The sequence below is a fragment of the Pan troglodytes genome, chromosome 8, assembly GCF_028858775.2.
Source record: "Pan troglodytes isolate AG18354 chromosome 8, NHGRI_mPanTro3-v2.0_pri, whole genome shotgun sequence".
Classification (NCBI taxonomy): Eukaryota; Metazoa; Chordata; class Mammalia; order Primates; family Hominidae; genus Pan; species Pan troglodytes.
The window spans coordinates 81,355,077-81,376,829 of record NC_072406.2 but is presented as its reverse complement, the minus strand read 5'-3'; the positions used below and the strand labels follow the sequence as shown (position 1 = coordinate 81,376,829).

Below are 21,753 nucleotides of genomic sequence, written 5' to 3'. Positions count from 1 at the left end.
TTTTTATAGAAATGGGGGTTTTGCCATGTTGCCCAGACTGGTCTCAAACTCCTGGGCTCAAGCAATCCATTCACTTTGGCCTCCCAAAATGGTGGGATTACAGGCGTGAGCCACCACGCCTGGCCCTTGAATTTTTTTTTTTTTTTTTTTGAGACGGAGTTTCACTCTGTCTCCCAGGCTGGAGTGCAGTGGCATGATCTCAGCTCACTGCAACCTCCACCTCCCAGGTTCAAGCGATTCTCCTGCCTCAGCTTCCCAAGTAGCTGGGATGACAGGCGTGCACCACCATACCCAGCTAATTTTTATATTTTCAGTAGAGACGGGGTTTCACCATATTGGCCAGGCTGGTCTTGAACTCCTGACCTCAAGCGATCTGCCCACCTCAGCCTCCCAAAATGTTGGGATTACAGGCATGAGCCACCACACCCGGCCTGAATATTTTTTACATAATAATTTTCTCATGCACACCAATTTGCTGAAAGATATAAAACTCATAATTTTACATAAAAACTGGTGGCTGCTGGAATTTTACAAAGTAATGTTGCATAACACAAAAGTACACATACATGCATCATAAGGGACACAACCACCTAGCTCAAAGAGTTTTAGAGCACCTAAGACTACATTGCCTCATCTACACTTGGCACTTAATAAATGGTACTGGCTTTGTGATGTAAGTACAAATAGTGAAGAAAACCCAGACATAAATTGTAAAATGATAAATACTGGCTTCATTGTCTCAGATACTGAAGATTAATCTAGTAATGGAACTGCTTATTTTCTTGAGAGCTATAATGACTCCAAAAACCTACAGGAACTAATGCTCAGCCATACTCCATTTTGTGGTCAGCAGGAGAAAAAAGATTTACAAAGATGAACTATTGTATAATAGAAGACAATGAAAATATTACAAATTCAAAACTAGAGAATAGATACATATAACTGTCTCTAGTAAATCCTAAATTGAAACTGAAAAATTAAACCTTATTTCAGACTAGGAAATATAATTACAGTCTTCTTTGCCGCTGTACAAAGATGACCTTAAAAGCTATCATTGTAAGAATGGTTTAAGAATTCAAAGATACTTTCACACTAAATAAATACAAACAAAACTGCCATGAACACTGAGGTTTGCACTATACAAAAGAAGTAACTGAAAAGTGTGTTACCTTTTACTGGTGCACCATCCATTATTTCATATTTGGCGATTGTTTCTGTTTCTGTTGTGGTACTGGGTCCTAGTGCAATAATGTAAATAACATTAATTTAAATATTCCAGAATATAATTACTAGCCTTATGCCTTCTTATTTTTCCACTACATTATTTTTTTTTAGAGACGGTGTCTCGCTCCATCACCCAAGCTAGAGTGCAGTGGTCCAATCATGGCTTGCCGCAGCCTCAACCTCCTGGGCTTAAGCAATCCTTCTGCCTCAGCCTCCCAAGTAGCTGAGATTACACGTGTGCACCACCATGCCTGTTTTTTTATTTTCAATTTTTGTAGAGATGGGTTCTCAATATATTGCCCAGGCTGGTCTCAAACTCCTGAACTCAAGCAATCTTCCCACCTAAGCCTCCAGAGTAGTTGGGACTACAGGTGTGCACTATCATGCCTGGCTAAGTTTTGTATTTTTTGGGATAGAGATGGGGTTTCACCATGATGCCCAGGCTGGTCTTGAATTCCTTGGGTTCAAGTGATCTGCCTGCTTCAGCCTCCCAAAGTAGTGAGATTACAGGTGAGCGACCGCACCTGGCCAAATTTTAAACAACAAAGGAGAATTTGAAGTTGTTCGAAACAACAAAGGAGAATTTGAAGTGATTTTAAAATCACTTAAATTTACTAGCAAGTAGAAACATGGAGATTAAGAAATCACATATGGGGGTACATGTTCTCAGGACCTCTTGCCTTGAGATCATGCCTTGGGTGAGAATTTTATTTAAAAATAAAATAATAATAATAAAATAAATCACAGATGTTTTAAATTATGAATACTGACTATAAATTCTTATAAAGTGTTGCCTAGAATTACTTTCAGCAAAAAACCCGACGATGAGGCCAGGCACGGTGGCTCACGCCTGTAATCCCAGCACTTTGAGAGGCCAAGGCAGGCAGACTGCCTGAGCTCAGGAGTTCGAGACCAGCCTAGGCAACACGGTGAAACCCCGTCTCTACTAAAAATACAAAAATTAGCCAGGCATGTTGGCGTGCGCCTATAATCCCAGCTACTCAGGAGGCTGAGGCAGGAGAATTGCTTGAACCCTGGAGGCAGAGGTTGCAGTGAGCCGAGATCACGCCACTGCACTCCAGCCTGGAAACAGAGGGAGATGCCGTCTCCAAAAAAAAAAAAACACCCAACAATATTAGAGGAGAAAGTAAGTTTATATATTTATATATTAAAATCAAAAAGCAGGGATGAACCAATAAAAGATATCAGGACAACTGGTCAGCCATCTGGAAAAATGTAAAGGTGATACATACCTCAACCTCTTACATCACAACACATTTCAAATGAATTAATATTTTAAAAATGAAACAAAATCCCTAAACCACAATGTATTACTTCAGTAGAATCAAGCACAGAAAATTATTTTTAGAACTTCAGTGTGAAAAAGACCTTTCTAACCATGGCATAAAACCCAGAGGCCATAAAATGAAAAACTGATAAATCTGACTACATAAACATCAATAACTTCTACATGGCATGAACCACCACAAACAAGACAAACGAGGGAAATTTTTGCTACCCTTAATATTAGAAAAAGGAATTCAGGGCACAGTGGCTCACACCTGTAAACCCAGCAATTTGGGATGCTGAGGCAGGAGGATCGCTGAGTCCAGGAGTTTGAAACCAGCCTGGGCAACGTAGTGACACCCTGTCTCTACAAAAAAATAAAAAATTAGCTGGGTGTGGTGGCATGTGCCTGTGGCCCCAGCTACCCACAACGCTGAGGTTGGAGGATTGCTCAAGTCCAGGCGTTCAAGGCTGCAGTGAGCTATAATTGTACCATTGCACTCCAGCCTGGGTGACAGTGTGAGACCCTGTCTCAAAAAAAAAAAAAAAGGTGGAGGGGGATTGATTTCTCTAATATATAGTTTCTACAAATAAGTAAGAAAAAGAATAGATAATGGGGCAAAGAATATGAATGGCTTACAGAAAATAAAAATTGTTTTTATTCATATGAAGAGATGTTCATCCTCAATAAGAAAACTGAAAATTAAAACTATAATGGAATATATTAATTAGCTTGACTGTGGTAACCATTTCATAATGTAAACATTCCATCATACATCTTGAATATATACAATTTTTATTTGCCAATTATACCTCAATAAAGCAGTGGGGGAAAAAGAATCCATAAGAAAAATCCCAGAACTACAATGTAGTAGTATCTCCCCCTTACCCATCAAATGAGCTAAAAGTTTTTACAGCATTGCGCTCATGAGAATATGGGGGGAAAGAGGCACTCTCCTACATTCACTGCTGATAGCAATGCAAACTGGGATAATCCCTAAAGAGGACTTACTGATAACATGCATCAAAATTATAAATGGCCAGGTGCAATGGCTTATGCCTGTAATCATAACACTTTGGGAGGCAGAGGTGGAAGGATAGCTTGAGCCCAGGAGTTCGACACCAGCCTGGGCAACATAGTGAGACCCTGTTCGCCACAAAAAGGGCAGAAGAATTATAAACAAATATGCTGTTTAACCCATGAATTCCACTTCTAAGATTTTATCTTGCACACGTGCAAAATGACATTATCCGTAATAGCAAAAGACCGGAAACAACCAGTATGTCCACAAACAGCAGACTGGTTCAATTTTAGTGTATCAATAAAATGGAAAACTATTAAAAAGATAAAGTATTCTACACATTGTTATGGAAAGTTCTCTAAGATGCACTACTAAGTGGCAAAGCAAAGTATGCATTATACACCACCATTTAAGTAAAAAGGGGTGTGTCTTATACATAGGTACTTGCTTGTATACATAATAACTAATTGGAAAGTTTTGGTTTTTGTTTTTCTTTTTTTTGGAATGGTCTCACTCTGTTGTCCAAGCTGAAGTGCAGTGGCTATTCACAGGCACAATCCCACTACTGATCAGCACAGGAGTTTTGACCTGCTCCACTGAGGATTTTTAAACTTATAATAAACATATTACCTATGAGTAGCTAGAGTACAGAAATAAGATACTTTTTACTGTATACTCTTTTACATTTTATTTTTGAACCATGTGAATTTATTACCTATTCAAAAATTAATTTTTTATAAAAAATAAATTCTGGACAATCAAAAAGTAATTTAAAAAAACATTAAATAACTTACTGCCAGCAATATTAACTAGCAAAATTAGTACTCAATGTGGATATCAAATTAATTATGTTTAAACAATATTTTAAGATTTTAAAAATGTCAACTAAAACAAAGAATTTTAATTTACATACTCTTTTCAACTTACCAATTCCTGTGATCTCTTTTTTGATCAGCTGTAACTCCATATGTTGTATTTTTATTCTTACTAATAAGAAGTAAATTTTTCCAACAATCACATCCTTTAAATGATACCTATTGGGGAAGAACGTATCTCACTAAATATCAGTTTAAAAACAAGCAAAAACAGTGAACTATGTCCTAAAAGACTTTGATAGACATCTTTAGTATAATTACTTAAGCCATTTTGAGGCTGGGCACAGTGGCTCTTGCCTGTAATCCTAGCACTTTGGAAGGCCAGGGCGGGCGGATCACTTGAGGTCAGGAGTTCAAGACCATCCTGGCCAACATGGCGAAACTGTCTCTACTAAAAATACAAAAATTAGCTGGGCATGGTGGCACATGCTTGTGATCCCTGCTACTTGGGAGGCTGAAGCGGGAGGACTGCCTGAACCCAGCAGGTGAAGGCTGCAGTGAGGCAAATCACACCACTGCACTCCAGCTTGGGTGACAGCAAGACTCCATCTCAAAAAAAAAAAAAAAAGTACTATTTTGAGCTCTTTCCTGGCCGCTGCTGAGTTGCACAGAGGTGGCGGCCTGGGTGTATTCAAGATTCAGTTTCACTCACCACCATGGCTGAGGAAGGCATTGCTGCTGGAGGTATAAGGGACGTTACTACTGCTTTACAAGAGGTGCTGAAGACCACCCTCATCCATGATGGCCTAGCATGTGGAATTCACAAAGCTGCCAAAGCCTTAGACAGGCACCAAGCTCATCTTTGTGTGCTTGCATCTAATTGTGATGAGCCCATGTATGTTAAGTTGGTGGAGGCCCTTTGTGCTGAACCCCGGTTGATGACAAGAAGAAACTGGGGAATGGGTAAGCCTCTATAAAACTGACAGATGGGGGAAACCCCGTAAAGTGGTTGTTTGCGGTTGTGCAGTAATTAAGAACTATGGCAAGGAGTCTCAGGCCAGGATGTCATCAGAGAATACTTCAAATGAATAAATAAAACTTTGGCTCACCAAAAACAAAAACCAACAACAACCATTTTGATTATTCATATTGTTTAGTGTTCTTTTTTTCAAAAAAGTATTCATCATTTCACTATGCAAATAAGGAATCAAACTTTTACTTGACTACCTCAGAGGGAATAATTACTCTGGTTAACTGTTCTGGCTGGGCTCAGTGGCTTACACCTATAATCCCAGTACTTTGGGAGGCCCAAGGCGACAGGATTGCTTGAACCCAGGAGTCTAAGACCAGCCTAGGCAACATAGGGGGATGTAATCTCTTCTAAAAATTAGCTGGGTGGTGCAAAATTAGTGGCACATGCCTGTGATCCTAGCTACTCAGGAGGCTGAGGTGAGATGATAATTTGAGCCTGGGAGATTGAGGCTGGAGTGACTCATGATTGTGCCACTGCACTCCAGCCTGGGTGACAGAGCCAGACTCTTTCTCAAAACAAACACACACAAAAAATACTTGAAATATTTGGTGTATGAAGATATTTCCAACATTAAAAGACACAAGAGTTTAGTGTCATTATTACTCAAGTTCTACAAGAGTGCAGCTAACATAAATCATCTGCCCACAAAGACAAAGTAAAAGAAACCTACCTACATAGGTTGAGTCTGCTGTTGTGATAGCTAATAACCAAAGGTCGCTCCCACGTACCTTGTAATGATGTGGTAATAAACTTAGGAATCCCTATAATATCCAGAGGACTTTTTAGCATCCTCCCAGGTTTGGCTCTCAAAATTGTATCTCAAGAGTTGGTTAATATAAATTATGTCAGGCCGGGCACGCCTGTAATCCCAGCACTTTGGGAGACCAAGGCGGGCAGATCACCTGAGGTCAGGAGTTCAAGACCAGCCTAGCCAACATGGTGAAACCCCATCTCTACTAAAACTACAAAAATTAGCCGGGCGTGGTGGCACATGCCTGTCATCCCAGCTACTCAGGAGGCTGAGGCAGGAGAATTGCTTGAACTCAGGAGGTAGAGGTTGCAGTGAGCCGAGATCATGCCACTGCACTCCAGACTGGACGACAGAGATTCCGACTCCAAAAAAAAAAAAAAAAATATGTTGGGCGCGGTGGCTCATGCCTATAATCCCAGCACTTTGGGAGGCCAAGGCGGGTGGATCATGAGGTCAGGAGTTTGAGACCAGCCTGACCAACATGGTGAAACCCCGTCTCCACTAAAAATACAAAAATTAGCCAGGCATAGTGGCAGGGACCTGTAATCCCAGCTACTCAGGAGGCTGAGGCAGGAGAATCCCTTGAACCCAGGAGGCAGAGGTTGCAGTGAGCCGAGATCACGCCATTGCACTCCAGCCTGGGCGACAAAGTGAGACTCAAACAAACAAAAAACTGTGTGTGTGTGTGTGTGTGTGTGTGTGTGTAAAAATTATGTCAGTCTGAAGGGAAGCTTCAGTGGTTTCAGGTCCTAAACTATTTGATAATTTCATCAACAATATAATTTTAAGATTCTGAAGTCCATATGTATTACATATTCAGTGATATAAACCTGGGAGTGACAACCAATAAAAATAATGTAACAAAAGACTGGGGTATGAAAGGGATAATACAGGGCACATCTATTTCTTCAACAAACAAACTTTAATAAAAAAAATAGAAGGGAAACCTATAAATTAAAAAATTTAAGGCTCAAACAACCAAATGCAATGTGTGGCCCTAGTTTAAATATTGATTTGAACAAAGTATGTGAAAAAAGAAAGATATCTGTGAGCCAATTAGGGAAATGTGAATACTGTCTGGGTGTATGAAGATATTAAGGAATTACTAATATTTTTAGATATAAGAGTATTGTAGTTATATTTAGAATGATATATAACTTTTTAAAACTTTTTTCTGAATAGACACAGAAAACAAGCTTGTCATATAACATTTAAATAAGAGATATGTAAAGTCAATACATAATTTCATCCTTTACAGATAACCACTGTTAACAACAGAATATCATTGCAGACTCTTTTCTATTCATATCCAAATACATGAGTATTTTACAGAAATGAAACAGTACTATGCATGCTGTTTTTATGGCTAACTTTTTCACTTAATATATCATGGACATGCTTCTGGAGAACTAAATACATATGTCTCAATCTTTTTTTTTGTTTTTTGAGATGGAGTCTCCCTCTGTCACCCAGGCTGGACTGCAGTGGCATGATCTCAGCACACTGCAACCTTTACCTCCCAGGTTCAAGCAATTCTCCTCCCTCAGCCTCCCAAGTAGCTGGGATTACAGGCATGCACCGCCACACCCATCTAATTTTTGTATTTTCAGTAGAGACGGAGTTTCTCCATGTTGACCATGCTGGTCTCAAACTCCTGACCTCAGGTGATCAAACTCTGCCCACCTTGGCCTCCCAAAGTGCTGGGATTACAGGTGTGAGCGACCGCACCCGGCCTCAATCTTTTTAACCCTTCTTTAGCATTCCACAGTATGGTTGGACCATAATTTATTTAACTGTTATAATACCAGTGGGCATTTAAATGGCAATCTTTTGTTCATGTAAGTAATGTTTCTAAGAACATCTTAGTCCATGTATAAAATGATATTGATACAGCTTCCCACAGATTATATTGAAGCAAATTCCAGATATATAATTTAATTGATAAAATGATAATTTTATGGGTTAAATTAAATGTCTGGAATTTGCTTCAGTATAACCTATGGGGAGTATGAGAGCTGAATACAGATAAACTGGATTGTGTGTTGATAACTGTTGGAGCTGGGCAATGGGTACATAAGGATTCATTATATTATTCAGTATACTGTTCAAATATTTTAGTATATGCTTGAAATTTCCCATAATAAAATTTAAAAAGGCATTAAACACAAACAAAATATGAGCCAGTTTTGTAAAAATACAACATATATAAACATATATACCTTCCCCCTCCCCCCAAGGAATGATATACAAGGAGACATTAACAGTGATTAAGTGGTAAAGGTGAAAATATGTGAAAAGAGATGGCTAGGATGAGGTAATATCAAGCCAGTAAGATAAATTGTATCCTCAGAAGGACTGGCTGCCTTCTGAGATGGTGACATCCTCTACACAAAGTGGCCAAGCAGAGATTTATCAGGAATAGAACATAAAAGACACCTTTACTGGGTGGAAACCAGACCAAACTCCTAAAATTTCTTTTAGTTCAGAGATCCTGTTGATTTGTTAACATCAGATTAATGTCAATTCTATCCTTACTTTGACCAACTGACAAACACCTGAAAAGTTAATTTTTGAATTTTCTCTGAACAACTTATCTGTGAATGATACTTACTTTGATTTATTATATTCAAATTCTATATGTAGACAATCTTCAATGCCCACTTCCATCTTAATAGAGTTGTTAACATCAGGATAGGTGGCAAGCTGGTGAACAATAAGATCATACTCTTTTACCAAATCTGTCAGTCTTCTCACTATTGTCACTTTAAGAAAATACCTACAAAGTTAAAAGAGAGGATGAGTTAAATCACCTGTGATAAATTTTCATGTTTTAAATCAGCAAACATTAACTGCAACTCAGGCTTCTCCTTCTTGCTACTCCTTTGGGATCAACTTACTTCATTACTTCACGAAGGAGTTCCAATTTTCTTTAATGCCCCCAACATGAAAAAAAATACAAAGTTCAATTTTAAGAATAGTGTAAATACTTTACAGATGAGTTTGGAGGGCTGTCATCAAGCCTACTTGAAGAAACCTCTCCAGATCACTTCTTTAAGGAACTGCTATTTGAAATTTGGGTTGTCAAACCCAGTTCCAGATAGATAATGCCAAGTTAAACACAGAAAGCAAGATCTCGGACCTGATGCATTCAGATTAATATCCTCAAATGCCCTGGACTCTGAGGCATCCCTGGCTTCCTGCATACAGACTTAGTGAAGGGAAAGGACACTGAATTGAGAGTTTAGAAAACTAGGTTCATACTCCTTTTCTGCCATCCACTATTTGTGTCATTTTAGATGTATCAGAGCCTCTCTGGTACTCCAGATTACTTCTGAACCATATACTAAATGAGATTTTCTGGGAAACTAGTGGATTTAGAAGGTAATTCAGTTCACATGACAAATGAAGTACGTAAGGGACAATTCATACCAGGGAAGTGTATAACTGAAATGTCTCATAACAATGTTGTCTAACTCTATAATGTTAGAACGCTCTATTACCTCAAATCAGCATTAGCCAAAGTATGTAACAGAATTTTTAAAAATCTTAAATCTTCCAATATAGAATTATAATTAGAGGTTCAAATAAGATATCAACAGTAGTCATTACTTTCTGGTTTTGATTCTGTTTACAGTTTATAATACACATTCATACCTCAAGCGGACATTGGCACCGATGTAAGATTCATATGGCTTTTCAACTTGCATAAATTCAAAATCATAACTTCTGCTCTGAGTCAGTTCTCCAGGTAAGGCTAGTTCTTTCACTAGGTTTACAAATTCATGAGTATTACTCTTGTCATTGAAAAGTTCTAAGAAATTTTAAAAGGCAAAAAGACCAATTATTTAATAGCCTTTCAATAAAACCCAAACATCTACTTCAAACACAAACGATTTTTACCAAAAGAATTATTGAATTTGTCTCTAATAAACTAGACCTATGCTCTGAATTCCATTATCCTTTTTATAATTATACTTCATGTAGGCATAAAAGATTTCAAGTGGCATAGCACAATGAAAATTTCTATTAAAAATGAGTTCATTCCTTTGATGTAGTTGGGGCTCTCCCAATATGAAGCCATTTGACACATTACCAGCAATTATTTGAACTTCCCCTAGACACGGCAAAAATTCTATTTTGCTTTAGTTAGGCAAATATATTACCTTCATAAAATTACAAAACACAAAAAGACTAAAACCAACTATCAATTACTACAACTTGCCTCTCAGTCAGAATAGACATGTAAGTACACTCTCAGTCAGAACAGATATATAAATATCTACCCATTCCAATTCTGATACTTTAAAAATGTACACTGAAACTTAGAAAGCTAGATTTTAAGCCTAGTTATGTAGACAGTATTATAAAGACATATTTTCTTTTCTGAATCTTCAGTATACAAAGATTTATATAGTTTAACTCCCTACTAAATCAAGCATTCATCTGGAATCATGTATGGAAATGTACATAAGTTGATCTAAGTCAAGAAGAAACTACACCTTTCCTTCTCACATGGAATTGTGTGTTGACACAAGTGAGTCTGGCTACAGGCACACACTAGATCAGGAAGACAAATGGCATGGGTAATTAGAAAATGAAGAATGAAGGTGAGGCTGCTAATTATAAGAAGGATGGTGAAAAATGTAGGCAGATGAAAATTTCAGTAGGTCAACTAATTTACTTGAATTAGTTTTCAAGGCTGGTAGTTTCATATATATCATGAAATGATATATCAAATATCATTTCATACAAGTCAAAGAAACACAATTTAATATAGTTATAAAGTAAATCCTCTCTTTTATTATGCAAAATCAATTCCTTCCTTCTACAAAGCTAAGCTCTAATTCAATTATTTTGGTGCAAAATCCAACCCTCTTCAAATTCAGTTATCAAAGAAAAAGAAATAATACTATTTTAAAACTCACCAATTTGACCTACAAATTCAATTCTAATTCCTTGGTGTTCTAGCCTCTTTCCAGGTTGCTTAAAGGCTAGGTTTACCTGCCAAAACATGAAATTATAAGAGATGTTAACAATCCTATGAGTGGGCCTACTAGTAGCTTCCTTTCAGATGAATGCAATATATAAATATTTCAGGTATTCATTTATGAAGTTTGAGACACCACCACGTACCTAAATCAGGATGATGTTATAGCACCAGAGAAGGTGTAATTTAGTTATACACAATCATGGGTGAACCTCTTATTTACATCAACATAAAGTCTGCTTTGTTAAGAAGGAATCCTTAATAGGTGGAGAACTATAAAAAGACTCAAAGAAAGGAACAGCCTTCAACTATCCATATTTGTTTTCTGGTCAAACAGTTAATTCTATGACTAATAAAAGCATTTTAATGTGAGGTAATTACTAATTTCAAGAACTGACCTAAAAACAGATGCAATTCCAGGACATTTAAATCAAGCAAGACTAACATCCACACAACTAGGACTATATTATGGACAATGCTCAGAAATTTGTCGGTCAAATCATAGCTTCATACTTATTGTAATTGAGGTATCACTTTCAGTTTTCTGTAACCAATATATTATTATAATTCCTAACCTTAAAAGCAGTGCCTTTTGTCCTAAGTCTGCTACCCACCATAAAAACAGAATGCCTAAAGATTTAAATTCAAGTATGATTTATCTTACATACTTTTTTTTTTTCCAGAAAGGACTCTGTTGCTTAGGCTGGAGTGCAGTGGCACAATCATAGCTTACTGCAGCCTCAACCTCTTGGGCTCAAATGAGCCTCCTTCCTCAGCCTCCCAAAGTGCTAGAAGTAAAGGCATGAGCTACTGCACCTGGCCATTATCTTACATACTTTTGGAGTAAAGTATATAATCTCAAAATCCCTAAACTCATATATCTGCCAAGTGGAAATCTTAAAAATATATATATATATGTGCACGCACGTGCGCGCGCACACACACACACACATATTTTAAGAGACAGAGTCTCACTCTGTCACCAGGCTGGAGTACAGTGCATGATTATTGCTCACTACAGCTTTGAACCCCTAGGGTTAAGTGATCCTCCTGCCTCAGCCTCCAAATAGCTGGGACTATAGGAATGCATAACTACGCCAAGCTAATTAAAAAAACTTTTTTTGTAGAAATGAGGTCTCACTATATTGCCCAAGCTGGTCTCAAACTCCTGGCCTCAAGCAGTTCTGCCACATTGGACTCCCAAAGTGCTGGGCTTACAGGCATGAGCCACTGTACTGGCCACAAACTCATCTTTAAGATCTATATAGAATTCCTTTTTTTTGTTTTAGACAGAGTTTCGCTCTTGTTGCCCAGGCTAGAGTGCAGTGGCAAGATCTTGGCTCACTTCAACCTCCATCTCCCAAGTTCAAGCAATTCTCCTGCCTCAGCCTCCCAAGTAGCTGGGATTACAGGCATGTGCCACCAAGCCCAGCTAATTTTGTATTTTTGGTGGAGATGGGGTTTCATTATGTTGCTCAGGCTGGTCTAAAACTCCTGACCTCAGGTGATCCACCCACCTCGGCCTCCCAAAGTGCTGGGATTACAGGCATGAGTCATCACGCCCAGCCAGATCTACAAAGAATTCTATTGTTTGGCTACACCACCATTTACCTGCTGAATCCCCTGTATGGTCATATAGGTTGTTTCTCAATTGTCTTTCTTGATAACACTCTTCTTCTCTAAGTATTACCTGAGACAGTCAAGGATACAACTTCACATTGCTTGGCATGGGAGTCAGGACTCCGTTCAAGTACCATTAGTTCACTGTGAGATGACCAGGGTCTAGACTTGAAGCCAGCCTGCTCCTATGATGGGTGTTTCTCTGCATGTGTTTACAGTCCTACCGGGTTCCCCTTCTCTAAGATTCTGATTGTATTTTGTATATTCATTTATTCACTTGTTCACTGAATGTATCCAGCCCTGTGCTGGCTACTATTGAAAGATGTATGTAGTCTGAGAATATCATCTTACCCTCAAAGAACAGAGAAATCAGAAAAAGGAAAGAGAAAGCAGAGAATCAGGTGGAGTCTCAATATATTGCCCAGGCTGGTCTCGAACACCTGGCCTCAAGCAATCCTCCTGCCTCAAGTGACCATACCCAGCCAAATTTATAACTTTTTAATTTGAGAAAGATATCTGTGAACTATGTATGTTAGAAATAAAATTCCAAGCTAGGCGTGGTGGCTCATGCCTATAATTTCAGCACTTTGGGAGGCAGAGGCAGGAAGACTGCTTAATTAAGGTCAGGAGTTCAAGACGAGCTTGGACAATATAGCAAGACTCCGTCTCTAATAAAAAAAAAAAAAAATTAGCTGGGTATTGGGGCGTGTGTGCCTGTAGTCCCAGCTACTAGGGAGACTGTGGCAGGAGGAGCCCTTGATCCTAGGAGGTCGAAGGTGCAATGAGCTAAGATTACACCACTGCACTCCAGCCTGGACAACAGGGCAAGACCTTGTCTCAAACAAAAAAAAGGCAGGGCACAGTGGCTCATGCCTGTAATCTTAGCACTTTGGGAGGCCGAGGACAGTGGATCACTTGAGATAAGGAGTTCCAGACCAGCCTGGCCAACATGGTGAAAACTCGTCTCTACTAAAAATACAAAAATTAGCTGGACGTGGTGGCACATGCCTGTAATCCCAGCTACTTGGGAGGCTAAGGCAAGAGAATCACTTGAACCTGGGAGGCGAAGGTTGCAGTGAACCACTGCACTCCAGCCTGGGCAACAGAGCAAGACTCTATCTCCCCCTGTACCCGCCGACCCAAAAAAAAAAAAAAAAAAAAAAAACTTAACATTTAAGAATTAGGTAGGATCCTTTTTCATACAAAAAAGCATACTTCCAGGTTTCTTTTTTTTTTTTTTTTTTTTTTTGAGACAGAGCCTCGCTCTGTCGCCCAGGCTGGAGTGCAGTGGCATGATCTTGGCTCACTGCAAGCTCTGCCTTCCAGGTTCATGCCATTCTCCTGCCTCGGCCTCCTGGGTGGCTGGGACTACAAGCGCCCGCCACCATGCCCGGCTAATTTTTTTGTATTTTTAGTACGGACGGGGTTTCACCATGTTAGCCAGGATGGTCTTGATCTCCTGACCTCATGATCCACCCGCCTCGGCCTCCCAAAGTGCTGGGATTACAGGCATGAGCCACTGTGCCCCGCCGTTTATTTTTTACTATAACAAATGCTGGTAATGTAACTTTTAAAAGCTTTTCTTACAAATAATGTTTCTCAAAAGATAACAGAAATCAAGGAACAAGAAAAAGAGGTCCAATTACTTCTGTTTGTAAACTGCATAGATTAAAATATTCATCTTCTGTATCTTCCCTATCTTATAACCAATATAAGTTAGTTACTTGCCTTCAAAATAACTCAGAAAAAAGTAAATTGTGATACACCATATGATAGAATATTATTAAAAGTTTAAAAACAATAATGATAAAGAATTTTTAATGATGTGGGTAGATGTGCATGATGTGTTACGTGAATAAAGCATGGTTAAATTGTATACAAGTATATGCCGATTATATTTTTTGAAACTACAGAAAGAAAATACTCTTAACAGCAGTTACTTCTGAAATGAATGATTATTGATTATGGGTAATTGTTTCCTTCTCTGGTTTTTAAGTTTTTGTTTTCTTTTGTTTTTTGTAGACAGGGTCTTGCTGTGTCACCCAGGCTGGAGCGCAGTGGCACCATCATGACTCACTGCAGCCTCAATCTGCCAGGCTCAAGTGATTCTCCCACCTCAGCCTCCCAAATAGCTGAAACTACAGGCACATGCCACCATGCCTGGCTAATTTTTTTTATACAGGGTCTTACTATGTTGCCCAGGCCTCTTTAAAAAAAAAGGCAAAAAATACTATTAAAGTCAGAAAAATATTTAAGAAAGAAAAGTAGTACTTAAACAGGCTTAACATTAAAAATTTTATATTTGAACCACAAATAATAAAACAAGCATAATCCCAGCTATTTCAAAAGCCAAGCAGTAATTTGAACTATTCTCTAATCTGTACCAACAAAGCATATAGGAAAAAATTATATTTTTGAAAATACCTATATGGCAGCAGTTTTTAAGAATGATTTTATTTGAACATGGCTTTGTCTGATATTTTTAAAACTTACAGTTCTTCAAAAACCATCATGAAACCACACTATTAAAGTAGAAATGCAGTTTTTCAGTCTTCCCACTGAACTGCAAACTCTGAAATTTTCCTTGATCTCCCACTGATGTTAAAACACAGTTGCTTTTAAGCCTTATTGTAGGCTCTTCTGCAATCTGAAGAATCCCAGAATTTGAAGGCATAATTAAGCATTTTGGTTTAAAAGCTATTCTGCAAGGAAGCACAGAAAAGTAAACTAACTATGCTGGTGAGCTGGGTCAAGAATTTTTTTTTTTTTTTTTTGAGACGGAGTCTCGCCCTGTAGCCCAGGCTGGAATGCATTGGTGTGGTCTCGGCTCACTGCAACCTCTGCCTCCCCAGTTCAAGTGATTCTCCTGCCTCAGCCTCCTGAGTAGCTGGGATTACAGGCAACTGCCACCACACCCGGCTAATTTTGTGTGTGTGGTTTTTTTGTTTGTTTGTTTGTTTGTTTTTTTGAGATGGAGTCTCACTCTGTTGCCCAGGCTGGAGTGCAGTGGCCTGATCTCAGCTCACTGCAAGCTCTGCCTCCCGGGTTCACACCGTTCTCCTGACTCAGCCTCCCGAGTAGCTGGGACTACAAGTGCCCGCCACCACGCCCGGATAATTTTTTGTATTTTTAGTAGAGACGGGGTTTCACCATGTTAGCCAGAATGGTCTCGATCTCCTGACCTCTTCATCTGCCCGCCTCGGCCTCCCAAAGTGCTGGGATTACAGGTGTGTGCCACCACACCCAACCTATGTCAAGAGTCTTAATACCAATTCAGTTATACTTTTCTAACTTATTATAATTCAAAAACTTGCAAAAAACTTGCAAGAATAGCACAAGGAAATCTCACATAACCTTTACCCAGATTCAGCACAAGTTTTATATTCTGCCCCATCTGCTTTATCATCATCTCTCTACATATATATGGGCATGCATATATATACTTTTTTCCACAACAAAGAGTAAGTTGGAGACATGATGCTCCATTACCCCTAAACATTTCATATGTATTTCCTAAGAAAACAGACATTCTCTGCCGGGCGCGGTGGCTCACGCCTGTAATCCCAGCACTTTGGGAGGCCAGGGCAGGCAGATCATGAGGTCTGGAGATCTAGACCATCCTGGGTAACATGGTGAAACCCCGTCTCTACTAAAAATACAAAAAATTAGCCGGGTGTGGTGGCAGGCGCCTGTAGTCCCAGCTACTCAGGAGGCCGAGGCAGGAGAATGGTGTGAAACCCAGGAGGTGGAGCTTGCAGTGAGCCGAGATCGTGCTACTGCACTCCAGCCTGAGGGACAGAGCAAGACTCCATCTCAAAAAAGAAAAGAAAAGAAAAGAAAATTCGCATTCTCTTACATAATCACAGTGCAATTATCAAAATCAGGAAAGTTGGGCCGGGCGCGGTGGCCCACGCCTGTAATCCCAGCACTTTGGGAGGCTGAGGTGAGCGGACCACTTCAGGTCAGGAGCTCGAGACCAGCCTGACCAACATGGTGAAACCCCGTTTTCTACAAAAAAATACAAAAATTAGCCAGGTGTGATGGTGCATGCCTCTAGTCCCAGCAAATTGGGAGGCTGAGGTGGGAGTATCACTAGAACCCGGGAGGCACAGTTTGCAGAGAGCCACTGCACTCCAGCCTGGATGACAGAGTAAGACTCAGTCTCAAATAAAAAATAAATAAAAATAAAATAAAATAAATGAGGGCCAGGTGCAGTAGCTCACGCCTGTAATCCCAGCACTTTGGGAGGCCAAGGCAGGTGGATCACTTGAGGTCAGGAGTTAGAGACCAGCCTGGCCCACATGGTGAAACCCTATTTCTACTAAAAATACAAAAATTAGTAGGGCGTGATGGCACGCGCCTGTTCCAGCTACTCAGGAAGCTGAGGCTAGAGAATCACTTCAACCTGGGAGGCAGAGGCTGCAGTGAGCTGAGATCATGCCACTGCACTCCAGCCTGGGTGACAGACGAAGACTCCATCTCAAAAAAAAAAAAAAAAAAACCAAGGAAGTTAACATTCCATGGTCTATATTCAAATTCTATCAATTGTTCCAATAGGGACAGGCACAGTGGCTCAGACCTGTACTCCTGGCACTTTGGGAGGCTGAGGTGTGAGGATCACTTGAGCTCAGTAGTTTGTGGCTACAGTGAGCCATTATCACACCACTGCACTCCATGCTGGGCGACAGGAGACACTGTCTTAAAAAAAAAAATTTAAAATGTGTTCCAATAGTGTACTTTATAGTCTTTTCCTCTCCAGTCCAGGATTACATCTCTTTAGTATCCTTTTTAATCTAGAACATTCCTCAATCATCGTCTTTCTTGACCCTGACTTATTTAAAAATACAGGACAGTTTATAGACTGTACCTCAATTTGGTGTGTCTGATGTTTCATCACAGTTAGACTCAGCTTACACACTTTTGGAAAAAAGACCACAAAAGTGTAGTTGTATCTATTTCAATGCATCATATTAGGAAGCATACGATGCCAGTTTGTCCCAATACTGATGATGTTAATTTTGGTCACTTGGTTAATCTACCAAGTTTCTCTAATTTAAAGTTATTATTCTCCCCTTTGCTATTAATGAATAATTTGTGTGCAGATACTTGAGACTATATAGGTTTAAACTGAACGTAAAAAAAAACAGATCTACATACAAAACATACTCTTGGCTGGGCGCGGTGGCTCACACCGGTAATCCCAGCACTTTGGGAGGCTGAAGCGGGCAGATCAAGAGGTCAGGAGATGGAGACCATCCTGGCTAACACGGTGAAACCCCATCTCTACTAAAAATACAAAACAATTAGCTGGGCGTGGTGGCGGGCACCTGTAGTCCCAGCTACTCGGGAGGCTGAGGCAGGAGAATGGAGTGAACCTGGGAGGCAGAGCTTGCAGTGAGCTGAGATCGTGCCACTGCACTCCAGTGTAGGCGACAGAGTGAGACTCCGTCTCAAAAAAAAAAAAAAAAAAAAACCTCTCTGCTCCAACAAATGAGTCTCAAAGCTCATGCCTCAGTATACAATATTCTAGAGATGTCTCGAATAATGCTATCTTCAGAATTTATTTAAGGAGTTATATTATTCTACACTGTTTAAGACAAACATATACTATCAATGTACCACACACCATGTATACACTCATTTTAAATCAGACACCAGATTATCTGTATATTATTGTTGCTGGATATTGTGATTATCCAAAATTAGTTTCCAACTGCTGCCAGTGGAAATCCAAGATTAGTTTGCAACTGCTGTCATAGTCCATATGCATATTGATGAAAGATGCCACAAAAATATTCCTTGCTTAAAGAACTAAACTATAAACTACTATAATCTTGGACTAAACAAAAGTCAACCCCTGTGTTGACTTTTGCAACAGGGAATAGATCCAGAGTTCACTCTAAGTGGCTTGTCAATAGTAGTACCACCTCAAGCCATTTTACTTGCCACAGATTCAATTTCTAAAAAAGAAATAAAACTGTCTTACAAATGAAAGTAGAGAACAGTGAAAATTGACTTCTAAAATAATATCTCACTTTGAAATAATTACCAACTATCTTAATTACTAAATATCTCTTTACCTTAAATAGATACAATAAGAGGTTCTTTTATTCTCTGCCTGTTGTGACAGTAGCTATTTCATATTTATAAAAAAAAATTCTCAGCAATACCTAAAGAGTTTGACAAAGTTTTCATATGAAAACACAATACAGGGGCTGGGCACGGTGGCTCATGCCTGTAATCCCAGCACTGTGGGAGGCCGAGGCATGCTAATCTCGAGTCCAGTAGTTCGAGATCAGCTGGGGCACAATGGCGAAATCCTGTCTCTACAAAAAAATATAAAAATTAGGTGGGCATGGTGGCACATGCCTGTGGTCCAAGCTACTCAGGAAGGTGAGGTGGGAGGATCACTTGAGCCCAGAAGGTGGAGGCTGCAGTGAGCCGAGATTGTGCCACTGCACTCCAGCCTGGCGACAGAGCAGGACTCTGTCAAAAAATAAAAAATAAAATGCCACAGAGGTGCCAAAACAATTCAATGGGGAAGGAATATTCTTTTCAGCAAATAGTGCTGAAACAACTGGATATTGACATGCAAAAGAATAAAGTTGGACTGCTGCCTCACGCCATCACAAATATTAACTCATTTGGATAAAACACCTACATGTAAAAGCTACAATTAAAAAACTCTTAGAAGAAAACATGGGTGCAAATCTTCATGACCTTTGGATTAGGCAATGATTTCTCAGAAATAATGCCAAAAGCACAAGCAACAAAAGAAAAAAAAATTGATAAATTGGACTTCATCAAAATGTAAAACTTTTGCACTGCAAAAGACACCAAGAAAGTGAAAAGATAACTCAGAATGGGAGAAAATATTTGCAAAACACATATCTGGACTTGTAACCAGAATATATAAAGAACTCTTACAACTCAACCATAAAAAGAAAAATAACCCAATTAAAAAAATAGTCAAATTTTGAATAGAGTTTTCTGCAAGAAAAACAGACATATGGCAATAAGCACATGAAAAGATGTTCAATATTATTACTCATTGGGGAACTGAAAATCAAAATGAGATACCACTTTATACCCACTAAAATAACTATAATAAAAAATAGACACATTAGTAAGTGTTGCCAAGAACATGGAAAAACCAAAACCCTTATATATTGCTGGAGGCAATCTGAAAGGGTGCAGCTGCTTTGGAAAAATTTGGCGGTTCTTCTAAAAATTAACCAGGAAGTTAACATATGACCCAGCAATTCTACTGCTAAGATCCAACAGAAGTTAAAACATATGTTCACACAAAAACCTGTACATGAATGTTCACAGCAGTATTATTCATAATGGTCAAATAGTACCAACCCAAATGTCCTCAACTGATGAATAAACAAAATGTGGTATATCCTTATACCACACGGATATATTAGAATATTATCTGGCACCAAAAACAAACAAAAGAAGAATGATGTTCTCATACATGCAATAACATGGATGAACCCTGAAAACATGCTAAATGAAATAAGTCAGGCACAAAACGACAAATATTATATGACCACTTATACAAAATATCTAAAATAGGCAAATTCATAGAAACGGACAGTAGATTAGAGGTTACCAGGGGCTGGAAGATGGGGAGTTACCGCTTAATGGGTACAAAGTTTCTATTTGAGGTGATGAAAAAATTTTGGAAATATAGTAGCTATGCTTGCAAAACATTATCAATGGAATTAATTCCACTGAATTATATACTTTAAAACTGTTAAAATGGCAAATTTTATGTAATATATATTTGACCACAATTTTTTTAAAAAAGAATTAAGTGTTGACCAGGCACGGTGGCTCACGCCTGTAATTCCAGCACTTTGGGAAGCCGAGGCGGGCAGATCATAAGGTCAGAAGTTTGAGACCAGCCTGGCCAACATGGTGAAACCCCGTCTGTACTAAAAATACAAAACTTAGCTGGGCGTGGTGGCAGGCACCTGTAATCCCAGCTACTCGGAAGGCTGAGGCAAGAGAATTGCTTGAACCCAGGAGGCAGAGGTTGCAGTGAGCCCGTATCACACCACTGTACTCCAGCGTGGGTGACAGAGTGAGACTCCATCTCGAATGAATGAATGAATGAATAAGTGATTGAATAAAAATAAAAAGGAATGAAGTATGGGTACATACTACAACACGATGAACCTTGAAAACATTATGCTAGGTAAAAGGAGCCAGACACAAAAGGCCACACAGTATATACCATTTATATGAAATGTCCACAATCAATAAATTCAGCAAGAAAGAAAGAAGATTTGTAAATTAGTGGTTCTCATGTAGTGACTGCTAATAATATGGGATTTCTTTTTGGGGTGGTGAAAATGTTCTAGAATTACATTTTGATAATGGTGGCTCAACTCTGCAAATATAGTAAAAATCACTATATACTCTAATAGGTGAATTTTATGGCATGTGAATTATAACTCAATTAGGCTATTTAAAAAAAAAAAAAAGAAAAGAAAAAAGTACATGCCACAAATAGGCCAACAGAACAGAATAAAATTCTGAACAGGTTCACACAACCTCTGATTTATGACAAAGGTGGTATATTACAGTGCAGCAGGAGAAAGGATGGCTTCTTCAATATACATCCTGGGTTCATTAGCTATCCATACAGAAGAAAAATACATTTGACTCCTGTGTCACACCACAGACTGATTTATGACAAAGGTGGTATGACAGTGCAGTGGAAAAGGATGGCTTTTTCAGTATACATCCTGGGTTCATTAGTATCCATACAGAAGAAGAAAAATAAACTTGACTCCTATGTCACCACCACAGACAAACTGAAAACCAATTCCAAGCAAAACAAGGATCTAAATGTGAAGTATAAAAATAAAATTTAGGCCGGGTGTGGTGGCTCACACCTGTAATCCCTGCACTTTGGGAAGCCAAGGTGTGTGGATCACCTGAGGTCATGAGTTCGTGACCAGCCTGGCCAATATGGTGAAACCCGGTTTCTACTAAAAATA

The 21,753-nt window shown here is 39.1% G+C and overlaps 1 protein-coding gene and 1 pseudogene across 9 annotated transcripts in view; one reads left to right on the top strand and one right to left on the bottom strand.

Moving 5' to 3' along the window:
- VPS26A (VPS26, retromer complex component A) overlaps nucleotides 1–21,753 on the bottom strand; it is a 49,184-nt gene that overhangs the window by 5,613 nt on the left and 21,818 nt on the right. For 8 of the 9 annotated variants that reach the window (XM_063780399.1, XM_063780402.1, XM_063780400.1 and 5 more), the window contains 5 exon segments: nucleotides 11,058–11,133; nucleotides 9,787–9,943; nucleotides 8,744–8,908; nucleotides 4,461–4,567; nucleotides 1,170–1,238 (listed from right to left, as the gene is read on the bottom strand). In XM_063780399.1, coding sequence (XP_063636469.1) covers nucleotides 1,170–1,238; nucleotides 4,461–4,567; nucleotides 8,744–8,908; nucleotides 9,787–9,943; nucleotides 11,058–11,133 — 574 coding nt within the window. 9 annotated transcript variants of the gene reach the window in all.
- LOC107966717 (small ribosomal subunit protein eS12-like) lies at nucleotides 5,065–6,642 on the top strand (annotated as a pseudogene).